Source organism: Lycorma delicatula, chromosome 2 (assembly GCF_047948215.1).
Source record: "Lycorma delicatula isolate Av1 chromosome 2, ASM4794821v1, whole genome shotgun sequence".
Lineage (NCBI taxonomy): Eukaryota > Metazoa > Arthropoda > Insecta > Hemiptera > Fulgoridae > Lycorma > Lycorma delicatula.
Window position 1 is genome coordinate 37,843,383 of NC_134456.1, and position 19,560 is coordinate 37,862,942.

The window sequence follows — 19,560 nt, forward strand, 5'->3', positions numbered from 1 at the left end:
CTATTTCTTTAATCTATTTTCTGAAGAGACAACTGATACTTTAAATAATTATCTAAATTTAAAAATATTTTTCCAATGAGTAATAAAAATGAATTGTGTTAATGGAGTAATTTTTCTTTAGAGAAAATACATACTTAGTTTATTTTTTTTAATAGAAAATTCATCTCATGAAACTATTTCTAATTGGTAAAAAAAAATACGAGATGTTAGGAATAGAAATATAATCTATAACGAAATTGTACAAAAAAAAATTTGAACTATTGAAATGGAAAATTTATAATAATGATTGATTAGGGAAAAATGAAAAAGTTGGTAATTTACTATGATGATTCAAAAGTAATACTGAATAAAATTAATTAAGAAATAATTGGAAAAATAGATTCAATAAAAAACTCTTAAGGCAGAAAAAACAAGAATGGAATTTTTAACATTAGAGATAACATATTTTAGAATAATTTTAATGTTTTAGAAATAATTAGTATAGAAATTAAAAAATAAATTACACTTCATTAATTTAATCGTTAAACATTAAAAATAAATCCAACAATATCCAGAAGTTTCTAAATATATAATGAAATCTTTAAAAGTACAAAATTATATTAAAACAACTATCATGAGAAACAAAACCTGAGCACTGTATAATGTAATATACAAGCTGACAAAGCATGTATATAAGTTAGTTATATACTATATAAAGTACTAAGCAATACAATATACAAATATCCAAGCTCACAATTTGAACCAAAGCCTTCCTCTCACACATTAGCACGACTCTGTACAGAGGCCAGAAAATGCAATCATCTACATCTATAAGATCTAGTATATATGTCTTAAAAGAAATTTTAAACAATTCCTCATGATTCACATTAAAATCTTACACAAGCAAAACTGACACATAAGAAAAGTTTTAAAAATCATGTAAAAGTAATAAATACATACCAAAATAAGTATTAGGTAAAGAAGCTCTCATATGAGAATTAATCATGTTTTGTTTTTGTATATTACAACTTTTTTGATCAAGTTCATACACTAATACAGGGCACATAAGTAAAAAGTTATTTGGTAAAATAACAAGTTCATGATTTGGTTCAAGGTTGTACATTGAAAGCATTTCTTCAATTGTAAAACAACGTTTATACATTGAGTTGACTGATGTTGGTGAATATCTATTAAAATTATCTCTGCTGTATACTGCTGTAAAAAATACACAAAAAAATACACTCAGTGTTAATTACCATAATAATAAATGACGAATTCTCATTTTCATCAATATTCATCATTAATTATTTATTATAAATAATTACTCATCAATAAATATACAAGTCAAAATGAATGATAAATTATCACTAAAAACTGAAAGAAAGAAAGCTATGGTGAATTTTTAATTCAATCAGCAAGTAGTTAAATTTAACGACTGATAATTTAATAAACGGTTTTTAGACAATGTTGAATGTCATTTGTGTTCATTTTTTTGCTGTTGAGTTTTTTTGGTGTATTCGACTCCGTAACAATGAAAACTGAAAGAAACTGACAGTGCTCAACGAGTTTTAAAATGTAGGTAGTAAGAGAATAAAACTGTATGGTGATAGCACCTGTCGCTTCGTGTAATATTTTGTTCTCCTGTTACATTATAGTACGCATTACATTCCAGCCAATCTTTGTAATTGTTTTTTTTTCTGTTGTTTATTTGCTAAAGGACAGAACTTCATAAAAATTAATGGACTTATTTTTAATTCTAAGGAATAAAATTACATTTAAAAAAAATTTATATACTTGAAGTAATTTTGTTTTCTTTTTGTTATGGTAAAAACTCTTCTGTGATTATCAGTTTTTAGACTGAGTTCTTCCTACTTCTTTCTCTACTTTTCTATTTTCAGTTTGTAGTACTCAAAAAGAAAGCACTATAAACCAAAGCGTGGAATACCAACATTATGATTCACCACAATCAAAAAATTCAAAACAACCTTCTGCAACAGAAACGACTAAGTGTCCTAGGATTTCAAAACACACGAACATGATTGACTACCTGAAAGCTGGGTTGACTATAAATTCTCTGCAGTACATAGAGATGTTAAAACACCTATGGAAATGTGTATGTTATGTTCAACAATCCATGGAACTGATAATTCTGATGCTTGTTCACACCACATCACATGCAACCGTCAAGGTTCTTGTGAAGTTGAAATTTGAACCTATATCACACTCACCAGATTTAATGGCCTGTGATTTATATTTATTTCTACCATTAAAGAAAGATAGATATTAAGGGTATTCATTTCACTACGGATGATGAACTGAAGGATAGAGTAAAGTCATAGATCAAGGAAAGACTGTCAGTATTCTTCATTGATGTAATGAGAAAACTGGTTCACCATCGCCAACACTGATTGGTTCAATCAGTAGAACCATAAAATGGTTACTACAAGAAAAAATAAATGGAAATGTTGCACAAAATGAAATGTACTTTAATGTCACATTTGTATCTCTTATCATTTAAGAGTTATGAACAACTGTGTATTTCAGCCACCTAAACACTTATTGGCATTTTTTTAAATATACATATTTGCTGTTGCTATCAAAAATTTACTTAGGAACACAAATTTACACTTTACTGAAAACTTTAAGAACAATCTGTAGGATTTATCCTAATAAAAATTTCAAAAAGAATAGTATTAAAACCAAAAATTAAAAAATGACTGTCAGTAAAAAGTAACATAGTGAACAGTGTTCATTACCATAGAATGTAATCACACAGAAAAACTAAACCTAGCATACAGTTATGTATGTTGTCTAACACCATTAAAATATTTTAATACTCTACTAGTTATAAATTCTTGTTTTAACCATCTTTTTATTTTGTCTAATTTTTTAAAGAAAGTAGTAATTAAATTTCATTATGTTAATTATTACAAAAATAACTATATATTCAGACTTTGAACTAGACCATACTGCAGCAACTAATTTTAAAAAAAGAAGAAAGTAACTAGGGCTAAGTAAAAAATCTTTATTACTTAACCTCTGTTGCCAAAAACAATTGTTTAACAAAGACCTCGTTTAAGAAAGAGTCAATTATATTAATATTTTCTATTGTGCTATGTATAATGTCATTTGTCATCAATTAAGTCACCAGAACTGAGCATAAAATAAAATTGTCTTTACTGATGACTGTAGCACAGCTATGTCACAGATTAGTTTAAGAGTGAACTGACAACAAGATCACTTGGTCGCATGATAACATTAGGGGTTGGAACTGGTTAAGGGGAAGGAAATAGTTGATTGTCTATCTGATTAGATTCATTACTAATAATAATATGGTATGATATACAAATATATCTTACAATATGAAATATGTAAAGATTGGTTGTAAAGTTCTAAACAAGTTCAGCTGATTAGTTTTGTTAGTTGAATATTACTCTTTATATATTTTATTTTAAATATTTTACATCGTTTTAACAGTGCCCTCAATACTAGCTAAAATTAAACACTCAAATACTGTAAACTATAGAATATTTCAATCTAATTTTATATTATTCAGTAATATTATAACAAGTTTTTAAATTTGTTGCACAAATTAATGTTATATGCAAATATACGAGATTTGATCAAAATGAATGCAGAATTTTTTAATTTCCCAGACTGTATAAGTCCAATTGTTACAATTTTTTTTGTTGTATTGGTAAAATTGTCCCTAATGTATGTTTACATTGGTATATCCATACTGAATGCTTAATTTATTGTTGGCTGTCAAAAAGATTACCAATGTTCTGGTTTGGTCAGCGATTTTTAACTTAAGAAAAAAATGGAATAAAGAATTTGCAATAAGTTTTGTTTCAAGAATGGAATAAAGTTCAGCAATGCATTGACAATATTGATTGTTGGTTTTGGTGATACTTCTATGAATAAAAATAAGTATTTACAAACGGTAAAAACATTTCCAAGAGGGCTGTGAAGATAATGAATGCTGTAGACGACCCAGCATATCAACAGCCAATGACAACGTCAAAAAACTGAATAAAATGATTATGGGCAATCACCAATCACCACCAGAGAGTCAACAAGGATTACCATCTGGAACTTTTACGCCCTTTACATGAAGCAATCTGAAGAAAACGCCTGGATTTGTGGTGAAACAATTCATGGCAATTGCACAACGATAATGCACCAGCTCATACTTGGCACGGGCCATGTCCGGTGAATATAAAAGCTTAGGCCTCCATTCACCGGACCTGGCCCCTGTTACTTCTTCCTATTCCTCAAGCTGAAAAGAAACTTGAAAGATGATGTTTTGCTAACATTAAAGAGATAAAGGCAGAATCGCTGAAGGAACTGAATGGCATACTGGAAATGCGTTCCAGAGGTACTGTGAAGATTGGAAAAAGAAGTGGCACAAATGTATTATATCTGAAAAGGAATACTCTGAATATTCTGACAGAATCAATATTGAAGAATAAATAAGGATTTTTTGAGAAAAACTAAAATTCTACAAGTTTTTTGATCAAACTGAATATTAGTATAAAAATATATACTAATAATTAAATTAAAAAAAAAAAAACAACAACAAAGTAACAAATTATGTTTGGTTAGTTCACTCCAAGTTTGTATTCAAGAACAGTTGATGTCACAAATTAAGGTGATAGATAAAAACAAGGAAGTATTTAAAAGATGATGCAATAGACTATGAGAGTATACATATATATATATTTATCTTATCAATGGTAAAATAATAAAAAATTAATTATTTATCTTCCCATTTGTAAATCATTACAAATAATTTCACTTATAACAAAAAATAATTTTAAATATAAGCAATTTTTCTTTACCCAAAAAAAAAACAAAAAAACATTCAAATATAGCCGAGTTTGATGTTCTACTACTGTTAAACATACACCTTATATAAAATGAAATCTTGCAAAGAAATCTGCAGTTTATTCTCTTTATTATATGTAATAAAAACTCTTTCACTAAAAATGAAAAAAGCTGAATTGTAGCATAAAAAAATAAAAATAATTCATTTAAGGAACTTATTTTGACTGACTGACTGATTCATCAACGCCCACCAAAAACTACTGAAGATAAATAGATGAAAATTTGTATTCATATTCTTCTTATGGTGTAAGACACTCAGAAAGGATTTTTTGAAATTCAGAATTTAAAGGATTAAAATAGGGTAACCATGAAATTTACTACTTTTTTTTATTTTTCAATAAAAATTAAAGATATCAACTTGATTTTTGGTGTGTGTGTAATCTTCAGATGAATAAATAAAAATTAATTTCTAGATTTTTGAAATTCTGAGTTTAAAGGATTAAAATGGATTTTGAAAGCCAGCTATTATTATTTTTTTTTTTTTAATTTCTTGGTAACAAATAAAGATACAAATTTTATTTTTGGTGTATGGAATCCTTCTGTGAATATCTGAAAATTAATTTCTAGATTTTTCAAAATTCAACCTTGAAAGGGATGAAGAAAGGTAAACAAATTTTGAACAATATTTCCAAATTTTCACCAATTCCAACTAAAAGAGATATTCACTAGATTTGGGCTTGCAAATACTCTACAGATAAATATCCAAAAACCATTTTCTGCTTTATTGAATTTTGATTTTTTAAGCAGTGCAATAATGTACAGCACGATGGCTCAACCAACACAGCCACTGCCACTATTACTGTTTGTACAATGCGATTAGAAGCACCTGCCTCTGGCTAATTGACTAAAATGATAAGAGAAAAAAAGAAAAATGAGAAATGAAATATCTTGTAGTAGTGTTTGTTAGGTAATGCTAAGAACCAAAATACGTCTTTACCCATATAAATAACGGGTAATCAGTTGGAACTAGTATTTTTAAGATATAAGTGACTATTTTTAAACCTGCATTCTTCAAATCACTCAGTTTCAGATCCTGTACTGACCAAACTGTTGCTCTGCAGAAATTACAATATATTGATATTTTTTATAATCTTTATTTTTATATTAATTTTTATTTATCATTACTATTCTCACAAGCAAGAGTTTAATGAACACAATGGGTGGTGGGAGCAAAGCCCCTGCCAGACAGGAAGGGCAAACAAAGCGAGCACTGACCTGCTAAATATCCCCTGACCAGATATTTGGGCAAAGCCACGTTGGAGTGCTAGATTTGTTATAAAACATTATTTATTAAAAATAATAAAAATTCAACAAAGCCCTTTCTGTAATGCTAAATTATAAAGTAAGATCCTTTCATAATTATTGTATGATAAAATAATAAATATAAAATATTTCATTTGTAAGAAAAAGTTTCAATAGAAGATTTGTAAGGTTAGGTTAGTACTTTTAAGTGTTAAGTGAGTGAGATACTTTAATTATTATATTATTATTCGCAACATATAATAAATAGTCTATATGTTATTTTTGTTTGTGAACTTATTATTATAAACATAATTTTAGTTACACAAAATAAGATAAAACATTAAAATTAATTGTGTTACATCTTAAACAAATAAATGTGGATGATAATTATCCCAAGATTATATATAATTTTTGTAATAACCTTTTATCTTTAATTATGTTTCTTTTTATTTCATTACTTAAAATAATAAACTTTCTGTAATTTATTGTACAATGAAAGTTCGCGTTTAGTGAAAATTAAAAATTAAAAAGTAACTTAATGTAATATTAGTTCGTGTGATAAAATTCTTCATTTAAAAAGTATTATTCACAGATCTAAACCGATAGTGCTGTGTAATGTAGATATACAACACTGTACATGTAAAAGCAAGAATTATTTTTTTGTAATCATGAAATTTTACAAAGGATAAAAAGATATCATAATACTAAATTATACAATATTTTAGCCTATATAGAAGTACGATTTTTTCAGTAAAAAATCGTACTATAGATTTATTTAAAATTAAATAAAAGGCTTTTCTTTTTACAGAAACGATATCACTCTGTTAATGAGTATAATAATTTTCTTAGATAAACCTGAATTTTTGCATAGTCACTTACATGTACATACTAAAATATTTAGCAACTAATTTAAAATCATAAAAAATAGTTAATAACTTAAATAACTTATCAATTTTTTATCTATTTAATATATTCATACTGTTATCTCATTTTACATAATTATTATTTTTATGTATTTGTATGGAACAATTCTGTTTTTTATTTATAATATTTTAGTTCATAATACAACTCCGATCAAGATTTTGACGGGTTCCCTTGATCTTTTTAACTAAATACTGAAGCATTTTTTTTATATGTTATCTACAGAACAATAAACCTGCTATTCCTGATTGAACAATACAATACATATTATGGTAAGAATAAAAGTATTAATCTTTTTTTATTTATTCCACCATCTTCCACTGCATTAAATAATACATCAGGCATCCTTGCTAGGAATTCTTACTAATAATAATAATATTTTCTTAATAATATTAAGAAAATTAAATTTAGAACATACACAATGTTAAAATATAGGCCATATGATAGTGTATGCTAAATAGTGTCAGTACCGACTATGATTGTGTCAATTAAGCCTGTGATTAGTTCCACCTTACTCAAGAACTGACTTCTCAACTTTGATGTTTTCTAGCCATCCTGTGAGCAAGGAAGTCAAAAATCAGATATTTATTTGACCGGACTATCACTCCACAGGCTCAAGATTAATCATCCATTATGCCATGTCTCTTAATACTGGATAAAATTCCATGGTTAGAAAGAACCCGAGCAACTGTTGTTTTTATATAGACATTAGACCACATTTTATCCCCCAAACCTGGTATGAATTCCTACACAGACATTCCATTAACTTGTTTTATTGTGTTTCCAAAGTGAGGACATTACAAAATTTCATTTTATTTGTAATTGGGATATTTATTATCATGCTATACAGTGCAACAAACTCTGCACTGCAGTGATAGGAAAAACACACTATCTAAAACTGTTGAACATTGACTGTTTTAAATTACTGGGATTGGACTGCAATATATTTATATGCATATAAAAAAGAACTATTAAAAATTCCTTATTATTGTTTATTGTGTATGTTTATTTGAGTAAACAAAAAGAACTTATGAAATAAATATGATAAAAAATAACTTTTAAATTATCTATTAAAATTTTCAAATAGGAAGAACACATCATTAATAAATAAATTCATTTATTTGTTTATTATATGAAGTGTCTGTTATACAATAAACTGTAAAAAATTATAAAAAATATCTTCAAGAATAAGTAAAACTAATCGAGAGTTCTAGAGTATTTGAGATAAGAAATCTTCAATATTAATAAGTTTATAAAAATATATAATAAAAGTCATAAGAGTGTTTGTTTTAATGAAATTTAATGAGGTCAGAGCTCTTAAAACTTATAATAAAATGCTATATTTAACAAATTATGAAATGAAATTAATTATAAATTAATATTAGTTAAGAAGACAGCTAATTAATATTATTTAAGTAATTAATGTGAAGTACACTTTTCTGTAATTTTATGATATACATATTATTTAATAATCAAAAGTACACAATTTTTTTATATTTACATCCTGCATAAGCATTCAATTTTTCTTTTTTTTTTAGGAACCAATCTTGGGACATTAGTACATTAGCCAGCATCCACTTCATAAACTGAGATACAGAGCAGCCAACTAAGCTCAATAAATAGTATACAATTTTAGGTTATTTGACAAAATCAGAATACTTCTTTTTTTTAAAGATAAGTTGTTTCTTATGAAAAAATTACAGTTAACATACTGCAAACAAAATAACGTGAATCTATATTAATTTATTTGCAAATCAAACAACAAATAACAGTTAACAATTAAACTTATACAAAGAATTTATTTGACCATGAACTGATCACTAAACCATATAATTTAAAATAGTTACCAGTAGTTACAATACTTTTGTAGCATACTAAAAAATTTCAGAAACTAATTAAATAGGACTAAATTTAAATCCTGCTGTAAATTAAATAGCTTTTATGCAAAGCTCTAAAAATATTTAATGTAGACTTTACTTCCTTATAACACAATTTTTGTGATTTACTTTGCAGAGAATACACTTTGGCAAGAAAAAATGCAGCAGAAAAAAATTAAGGCAAATAAAATTTTAAACAGCATTTGTACTGTAATTTCAAATACGTGGTCTATGACTTGGTAATAGTATTTTTTTGTGATTTCCTTGTATAGGGAACATAAACACTTTTTATTTACTACAAAAGATGTATAAGATAATGAAGTATTAGGATGTAGTTTAACTTTTACTTAATCATTATGAAGTGACTGGCCTAAAAGGACTACACAAATTAATTAACAAGCAATAATTTAGCACTAACAGTACAGTAAAAATAGAAGAAAGAAGGGGAAAAGTAAAGAAATGATGAAAGTTCGTGTAGATGTATATATTTACAACTCTTTAAGGAATCAATGAGTATGCAAAATGGTATATGATACCAGTAATTTTATGGGAGGAGCGAAATAGAAAAATAGTGTTTTACAAATCTCCCAAAAACATCAATTTTCTATGAAAAAGTATGTCTTTTTTAAAAGTTAGCTTTTTAAAAGTTTGTAAAATTAAAAAAAATTATTTTTGTTTGATTGCAATAAAACAGATGTTGAGTTTGATATAACATACTGAATTTAAAATACTTTTTAGGTCACTTCTAAAAAACCTAACTTCATGCTTTATTTTCATGATTCACTCAAAAAGTCCCCTTCAAAAAAAAAAATTATTAAATGTTAAGTTTAATTTGGTTCCTATCTCATTGCTATACAATAAAAATTAGCCAAGTTATAGAAAAAAAATGCTTTTTTTATCATAACTACAATGGTTTAAATGGTCATTTAAATGGCAGAAAATTTTACATAAAAAAATATTTCTTTAGTTATTTAAAAAAATAATACTTTAAAATAATGGTAACCCAAAATAATCATTAGCAGTTTAAACATCAGTGCCATACTACATATGCTGCAAATTTCATTAATTTATTTGTATTCCATCATAGTAGCCTATTTTCAAGATCTGAAGAAAAAAAATTAGAATAAATAAAGAAAATTGACCAAATCTTTCTATAATTTACTATTTTCCTACTGAGAATAGGGCAGAAATTATAGACCTGGAAATTTTCTGTTGAATTAAACGTTTTTTAAACTTAAAAATATTGCTTGTTTTGAGGAATAAAAGATTCATTTGTAAATGAGGATAAAATAAGTATCATCAGTTTAAAGCTTAATTATTAAATGTAGTTTTTTCTGTCTTTATTTTTTTATCTATTTTTTATTATTTTTAATCTATTAATTATTAATATTTATATCTGGAGAAATAAAAAAAATAACTATAATATAACTATAACTATAATATATACATAATTAAATATTATATAATATTAAATATATTATATAACATTTATACTTCTGATAGAGACAATTTGTCACATTTTGATTAAAATTAAGGGTACGTAAATAAATATTATCTTTAAGTGACAGAGTTTCTTTTTTTAACAATATTAACTTTATGCACACTAATGCTCTTATAAATGAAGTGAATTAATATAGTTTATTTTTTGTTTACTTGGGATCAGTTATTAATTAAAATTATTCAAAATAATGTACAATTGGTAACTAAGCCAATTTTTTTTCATACAGTGATGAGAGAGGAATGAGATATAAACTTAATATAAAAGGCTTACCAGTTTTATCATAAAACAGTTTTTAAATAGGAAACTTTTTTCCAGTTAATCACAAAAATACTGCTAAAAAAGACTTTCAAAAGGCATCAAAAAGCATTATAATTTCAAAACATAGTTGTTTTAAGCCAATTTTTGTTGTAACTACAAAAAATTAGAGTAAATATTGTAACCTTTAAAAAAATCTTAAGATTTTTTATTCAGCTTCTACTTTTGAGGTTTTTTGCAAGTATTGCAACTTTCCCCCTTCCCTAAAACTAACTTTTAGCATCATTCTGTGGGCTTAATTATTCCTGAAGATTAAGTTCAAATAAACCACTTTTCATCACGAAATTACTTTTACTATTTCTATTATAAGGTGACTGCTATTTTTAATGTACTATAACTCATAAAACTTTTATATCTTTTCTTCTCATAAAATAACTCGTAAAAAAAGCGCTATATGAAGAATTAACTATAACTCTAGAGGAAATAAGAAAAGAAATATGTAATAAGTGTTTTATAAAATAAAAGTAAACATTAGATTTGACTAATTAAAATTATCCTATAAATTATATTGCTTTTTAAAATTCCTTATGGTTAAAAAATACTTAAATAATTTACAATATATTACTACTCATAAATTACACCAATATAAACAAGTTAAATTATATTATTTTCACAAGTTCAGTAAAAAGCTGTTAATTAAAAAACAAATTAAAATTTATAAATAAAATATTACACACTGTACATTTCACTACTTTAACTGCAGTAAAAAGACAACTAATATCCAATAAAAAATCAACTAATCTAAACTATAAAAAAAATTAAATGTCATACCATGATTAAAATTAGTGCTTCAACATAATATAACTAATAGTATTAAGCAAAAAAGATAATTAAACTTCATGATCAGGGTAAATTTTGTTAACTGGTTGTAGTCATATAAGAGGAAGTAAAATAAGTCATCAGATGATATGAATAAGGCCTGGATTTAAATCAGATAGACTATCTACACTTCCTAGAAGCACGACAGAAATGAAGAAAGGCTCTAGAAAATTGTGTAAAAGATTCTAAAGGATTTTCATCCTTTCTAGTCTGAAAATTCAGAAACCCAATTTTTTTTTTATGGTTTGTCCCACGAAATCCAGATTTCTCTACAAATAGTTACCTATAACCATTTTGTATTATGTAGAATAAAAAAAAGAAAGTTTTTTTATGACGAGTAAATATTCTCAATTTACTTGCTAATAAATTAAAACAGCATAATTTTTATTATTAACTAGCTTTTACCCGCAGCTTCGCTTGCGGTGAACCTTTAAATGAAATATGCGAGCAACTATGTCATGTCGATCAGTGGCCTGGGCATTAGTTCTTTAGTTACATCCTGCCACGAAGAATTACAGGTAAAAGTTACAAAGAGGTCAGGCCTGCCGTAAGTTCATACATAAGCAAAAGTGTCTTGAGTGTATTTATGCAGATAACAGGGACTGTTCACAAAAGTAGAAGGCAGAATAACCATCTTGCCTATGTCGTTAGGTCTAATATTACCATCTGCGCTAATCGCATCTTGTAGATGAATGTAATTTTCAGCTCGTAATTTCGTCTGGTCTATAGAAATGTAACGAAGGCGTTTGCTCTCTACTTTAATATACATATCTACCAAGAATTGATGAAAGAGTTGCCTTGACTGCGAAAGGAGTTTGAAGTCGTGCTCTCGAAGCATCTGTGATACGCATAAAAATCCATGCAGGAAACTTTTTTATTGGGAACTGGCTGTCTTGTTGTTGGATTAACACTGGAATATTGAAATGATATCCTGGCTCACATTTACTGAAAATTAACGAGTACTGCAAAGCATCTTAAAATTTATGAGTATCGGCTACGTGTTTCAGTGTATTATCATGTGCCCATAACACTATGTCTCATGGAGAGCATGGGTCACCAGTAACCAAAACAGCAACTTCATTGATCATCGGCGCATTATAACGCCTCTCATGTTAGCCACATGGAGTCCGATCAGCATGAATGACCACTATGTAATTATCTGGAGGCCAGTTTTCTATTGCACTTTTAAAGGTATATACCAACAAATTGTGGCTGTGTAACATTCGCTGAATTTTCAATACTGTATCTCTTTCGACTCCTTCAATATACTGACAACGACGGTTTACTTCATTTTCTTCATCACCCATAAAACACACCTGCAAAAATTTATGCTGTTCATTATCTGCTGGAAAAAGAGATCCAATGATATATCTGTTCTTGTACAGTAAAAGTTGGTGAAAATCCGGGCATTCTTATCACTTTATCTACTCCAAAGGATGTCATTTGGAAGCAAGAGTTATATTTTCTGATTTTACTTAAAAATTGCTTCGACTCATCTGTAACACTTAAATATAGAGTTTTCAAAGGCTCCTCTGGTTCACCAAGTAAAGGAAGCGAAACTTTACCAATGGAACAGCACACTTCAGCAGTTTCATCTTTCCATTTCAAAGCATCGCAGCAATGCTGACATTTTCTATTCATTGAGCCAATACCGATTAAAGAATGCTTATGGTATTCAAGTGAAGGATCATATTGAAATCCAGAATTATTAAATACAGACCAATTGTTACGCATGAAATTTTGATAGCGTGCGATTTGCATTTCAGTATGAACTATTCTTCTCGCCTGCAATTGTTCTAGAGTTTCTCTCGCTCTTATAGCTACCTGCTGTTCAGCTTGTCTTTCTAAATGAATTTGTGTTTGAATTGGCATTTCAGCTTGCTCATTTAACCTTTCTTGTCTCTGAGAAGTTGTTTCACCAGCCCTCAAAGCACATTGTCGCCTCGCTTGTTGTCTTAGTTCTTCCTGAGCAGAAGATTCTTGAGTTCGAGCAACTTTTGCCGCCCGGACCCGTGATGGAATCCCTGGACAGGTTAGATTTGTGCTTCCGAGGCATTTTAGAAAAAAAAACAAGTAAAAACTGGCGTTAGAAGTAAAACAATAAACAGGCACCTAACCTCAAAAACTGGAAAAGTTTTAGTATTGCTTAGAAGTAACAGAAGAATAACAATAAATATAGTGTTTCAGGCCAATTTTAGCCTGCCAGTTCCATACATCAAGTCTATAAATTCATTAAAAGGAAACCGGTTTCAAAACAATTTAAATAATTAATTTTCAAAAACAGAAAAAATATGATGAAAAAAAAACAAATCAGTAGAGAAAAAATGACTAATTAGTGTTACTAGTACTACCACAAAATTGCACTCAAAACAACAACTGTAATACAGCAAAGTAATAACTTCATTATAACTGAACAGCTGCGCAACTGTGTTACTATTGTTCTAAATTTAATTTAACTTATTTTATTATTTATTAAATAACATTATTAATTATATGTAGTAACAAGTTAAATATTATATTTAATAACTACTATTTAATTATTTAAATTTAACTTAAATAATTTAAATATTTAAATTAATACTTAAACAATTTTTTATTAATGGTGAAAATTAAATCTAACTGAAAATTATGTCATCAATCTCCTGCAATAACTTGTTTGTTAATTGAAATAGTTTAGCTAACAAAGCACACCTTGATAAAACTAATGATAACTGAGATACAAATGATTAAAAATTGGCATGGTCACTATTTTGAAAGTTTTTGAATATCTTTACACCATAATTTTTAATTTATTAAAAAAAGTTAGTGCAAACATGTGAACCAAATATCATAATGATTTTCCTCAATCCTATCTTGAAATACAAATTTTTATTTACAAATATAAAAAGCAAACAGAAGGAAAATGAAGTTGAAATCACAATTTCTTTGTAGAACATTTTTTATTCACTTTGATATCTACAATTCAAAAATGAATAGCTCGCTAAATTTTATTTTCTACACTCTGTATATTTCTTGAAACTTCAAATGGTAGCCAAATAATATTTTGAAAATTTATCTGTGCATAGAGAGCTGTAATGTAATTGCTGTCGATGTAGGCTTATTACTACAAGTGACAGAGCCAGAATACTAAGGATTAGCATTGATAAAAATTTTAAATGAAAATCTGATATTAGTTATTCAGTTGAAAGATTTTACTCACTATCTACATTTTTCTAGGTTAAAGAGTCTATGCCAATCACTTTATTAAGGTAAGTCTACTTCTGACACAGTAAACTATACAGTATGGATTAGTAAAATGAGATGGTACATATAATTCTTACGTTGATCGGCATTTAAAAAGTTCAAAAAAATATTCTTAGAGTGATATTAAAAAGGTTTCTCTTTTCTATCTAAATCAATCATGAAGCAGTAATATTTACTAAATGTAAGTATTTTATGTAAGTTACTCTTTGTAATTAACAAAACTAAATAAAATGTATTTCTAAAATGAGCCCAAAGAACTAGATAATTTGGAGCTGAGTAGATTGTGGATCCAAGGACTACTTCAAGTCAGCATACTCTGAAAACCAAGTTTCAAAAAATTGTTTTATCTACTTTATGAGCTTTGTGAGATAGATAAAAAGAATCTTTGAACAACGATTTTATATTCCAACAACAATTCATATCACCTGATTAACATTACTTATTACTAATATTGAAAATTATTTTGAGTCTTCATAAAAAGAAAGAACAAAACAATTAATTGAAGTTGATTTTACAATTTATCTTTAATTTTACGTATTACAGACAAGAAATTAAAAAAAAATTAATTTCTTTTTAATTAGAATTTTATTACTAATTTGAATCCACCATTTTTCCTTCCCAGAAGGCAAGCTAAGAATATTTCTACAGGGAAGTAATTTCCAGCAATCTTTATTATAGATAACAAGAAATACGGTAAAAGATTTACAACTGAGTATTAGGTAAACTTTGTAGATTGTTATATTTAGTTTTTGTTTTTATTATTTCATTTTTAACAAACAATCATTGTAAAGTTTTGTATTTTATATATGTGAAAAATAATAAAAAATAAATAAAGAATGAATAAGAATTCTGATGACAGTAATTCTTATGATGTTTTACATGATTCTGCAATTATTCATTTATATCAGTTGATGAGTACAGTAAAGTGTACTGTGACAGTACAGATTAGCTTAAGGCTTAATAATACTGCAACTGTAATTAGTTAAAATAATTAGTAGGCAGTTAATTATACAAATAATTAATTTAAAAATAAACAAAAGTTATAGTTTCAACCAAAACTTAAGCTATGATATATATCTTCTACATATATATACATTGTGATATATATATATGTACATATCTTCTAAATCGTTTTAAATAGTTTTTTTAAAGAAGTTTTCAGAACGCACTTTTTTCAGTTTATACTTATGCACAAAACATAATCATATTTAAAACTAAGCTGACAGCTCTCATTTTTCATGTTTGCGTACAAACATTTGCACATGTTCATAAGAGAAACTAATTTAATTTAGAATTATAACATCATTTCTATTGCAGAATATAATATCTTATATTTGCATGTATGCATGCACATGCATACATGCAAAAATGCATGCAAAATGTATGCATGCACATGCACAAATATATATATATATATATATATATATATATATATAATCTTAAGACATGAAAACAGAAGCTTAAAATTAATTAATCAAAAATAAAATTAAACACATCTCATTTGTTATAACATAAAGTAAAATATCATTCATGTTTGCTAAACCAAAAAAAGGCATCATCAAGTCTATCTACACACATCTATACATATCAGGACAAAAGTATTGCAAAAATTTGTTAATTTCTTAATATGAGTTACTTAGACACCATAAGCCGAAACAATCACAAAATTTTGCTGTCTAAAAAACAGTAATTAAAAAGGAAACAAAAATTGAATTATCTTCAAATTAAATCTATCTATGGTATACATTTAGGTAACTGCAGATAAACAGCTTAATAACAAAAAACCTAATGCACCAATAAGCTAGCGAATGGGTGACTTGTAAATGCAGTGATAATACTAGATTGCCACTAGCATTGAAAGGACAAATATCTCTGGTTCATATTTTTTAAACTGTATGCCTCATTAAACATAAAATACTTATATTTTATTTATTACTCATATCTCACTTATCTATAATTTAGTATAATGGTTTGGTGTAAGATAGTTACAATAAATGACTTCTTTAAAAAAAAATTTAATAAATGTTTCAGTCATATTACCCTTCTCTGTTCTTGAGCTTCTTTCATTCCTTATTTTATTAGTGTGATTATGTTTATGAAGTTGTTTCTTATCATGCATATCTTCAAATTTACCCTTTCCAATTCGATGCTCTTCAACTGTATGCGCTATATCAAATTTTAACTGACCTAAGCCCAAATTTTCTAATAAATGTTCAAAACCCTGAAAAAAAAAATTGAAGCTTATTAACATAATATAACAGACAGTTTTCCTAAAAAAAATTCAAGTCTATGGATATAAGGGAACCAACAACTTACCTGTTCCACAACTTTATTTTCAATTATTATTTTAGTTATGACCACCCAACTACCTTTGTGATTTTATAATTTTACTGTTTAAATAACAAAATTATTTAACTTCAGCTCCTAATGTTAGCCTACCACCTAAATATTAATTTAATAATACCTTAATTTTTGTCACATTAATAACTTTTTTCCCTATTATTAATTTTCAAATTAATCTTCTATTAGTGAATCTTAACTACTCAGTATTTCTTTGAACTTGTTTTCAGTTTCAGAAAAAATAAGTTTCTTATGAAACTTGATATTTTAATTTTTTCGCTTAGAACATTTAAAATCTTTTATCTCTAATACCTAATCCATGCTCACTCCTTACCTTTAAATTTTTTGAAGCATACCTTTCTAAATCTTTCATTATAATTAAGCTACTCCTGTACAGACTATAAAGAATTCTTCTCTTCCATTTTACATTATCAAATGTCAAGTCACCAGATAGAAACCTTTGTTTTTCTTCAGTCTACATTTGGTAACTTGAATAACAATTAAGATCTCATTCTTCATAGCCACAGTTTCTGAAACCAAACAGGTCTTGAGAAGATCGAGTACCACACAGGTTGAGGTCGATTACCACACAGCAAACGGTCCAAAGTTGCTAATTTTTGTGACTGTTGGTTGCTTTAGGAACAGCTGTTACTACAGTAAGTTGACTAGAACCAGACCACAGTACTGTTGTGAAATACAACATTCCTGAAATTCGTGGTGAAGCCCAGACAATTAAATCCACCTCTGATAAATAAAAATTCATTGCTTTGTATATATATCAGTCACTGGAAGCACGTGTGGAATCACCCTGAGGAGGCACGCTGAATGTGTGCTCCATTTTGATTAGCAGCTGGAATATTGGTGGGATGGTATTTATAAATTATATGTGAAGCTATCAACAAATTAACTTTATTTTATAATGAATTTTTTAATTTTGTTTAAAGTATGGGTACACCTACAGAGAAAATACTGTCAGAATTAGGAAATCCATTTATAAGAAAAATAAATGCAAGCAAAAAACATCTTAGTAAAAGCAGGTGTTAGAATAATTTCGCTGATGCTTTTCTTTTATAAATAGCCTAAGGCACATCCTGAATTAATGTCCAACAGTAATCGGCTAGCATGTTAGTATTCCATTTCCCTTTATAGCAGCTTTCCATCACAGAAATGTCTTGGTGGAAATGTTCACCGTGTTCATCACTTACGTCTCCGAATTTGTCCGGGCAAAAATCCAGATGTGAGTAAAGGAAATGTATTTTCAAAGACATATTAAATCCCATAGCTCTGAATGAAGTAAGAAGTTGATTAACAATATCATGGTAATTGTCGGATTTTTGTTTGCCATGAAAATATTTGCAAACGTCTTTAAATGAAGCTCAAGCTGCACTAATTAACATTATTTAACATTGAGTTAAGTGCATCATCTTGACCAACTCTCTTATTTGATGACCAACAAATATTCCTTCTTTAATTTTTCCTTCATTTACATTCGGAAATTTCTGCCTGATGTACAAAAATCCAGGACTACCCTTCTTCATTGCTTTTAAAAAATTTTTCATTAGTCCTAGCTTGATATGGAGAGAGGGTAAAAATATTTTTTTGTGTTCAACTAAGGGCTCATGAATAATATTTTCCCCTTTGAAGTTAAGTTGTCTCGTTTCTTCCACTTTTTGGTAACATAATGTTTATCCTTGGCTCAGCTGTTTCATTCGCAAAGAAAACACATGTACTTAGTATAGCCTAACTGCATGCCTAACAAAATAGCTATAACATATGTTCCTGATATGTTTATATAATTTTTTTTTAAATATCTTTCATTACATCGTATGTCTCTTTCAAATTAATACCATAAGCGACTGGTATCGAAGGATGTTTTTTACCGTTGTGTAGTAGAACCACTTTTAAACTATACTTGGATGAATCTATGAAAAGGTGCCAGTTCTCAGGTTTATGAACTTGTCCTAAGTGCAACATAAGCTCATCAATATTTGTGCAATAAACCAAATTATTTTCATAAATAAAGTACTGAGAAAGTTCTTTTTGTTGACTTCGAAAGCCTGAAATTTTTGTATTTTTTTTAAGTAAATTCCATCCTCGTAGTCTTGATTCTAACACTTCAGCCTGATTTTTTTATATATTTAAATCTCTAACTAAGTCATTTAATTCACTGTGATATATATGATGTGGCTTATTGGAAGGAAGATAATTCAAAATCAAAATCATTGTTGTTTTTTCAGTACTGTCTGATACTTAATCGCTGTTTTGGAAACATACATTCACAGGTGGTTCAGGAACTGGAATAATTTTACTGTGAGGTACAGGCCTGATTACAGATTGCAATGATGGATATTTTACAATATGTTTAGATTTTTTTAGAAATTCCAGGCACACTTGTTAAACAAAAGTAACAATCGGTTACATGATCCTTTGGTTCAC

The 19,560-nt window shown here is 27.5% G+C and overlaps 1 protein-coding gene across 4 annotated transcripts in view; it reads right to left on the reverse strand.

The window, feature by feature from the left end:
• Positions 1–19,560, reverse strand: part of Zip71B (Zinc/iron regulated transporter-related protein 71B) — a 71,378-nt gene that overhangs the window by 31,157 nt on the left and 20,661 nt on the right. For 3 of the 4 annotated variants that reach the window (XM_075358726.1, XM_075358727.1, XM_075358724.1), the window contains 2 exons: positions 16,825–17,005; positions 940–1,194 (listed from right to left, as the gene is read on the reverse strand). In XM_075358726.1, the coding sequence (XP_075214841.1) occupies positions 940–1,194; positions 16,825–16,903 (334 nt within the window). In that variant the 5' untranslated portion in view covers positions 16,904–17,005. The remainder of the gene's footprint in view (positions 1–939; positions 1,195–16,824; positions 17,006–19,560) is intronic. The other variant, XM_075358725.1, reaches the window with a different exon arrangement.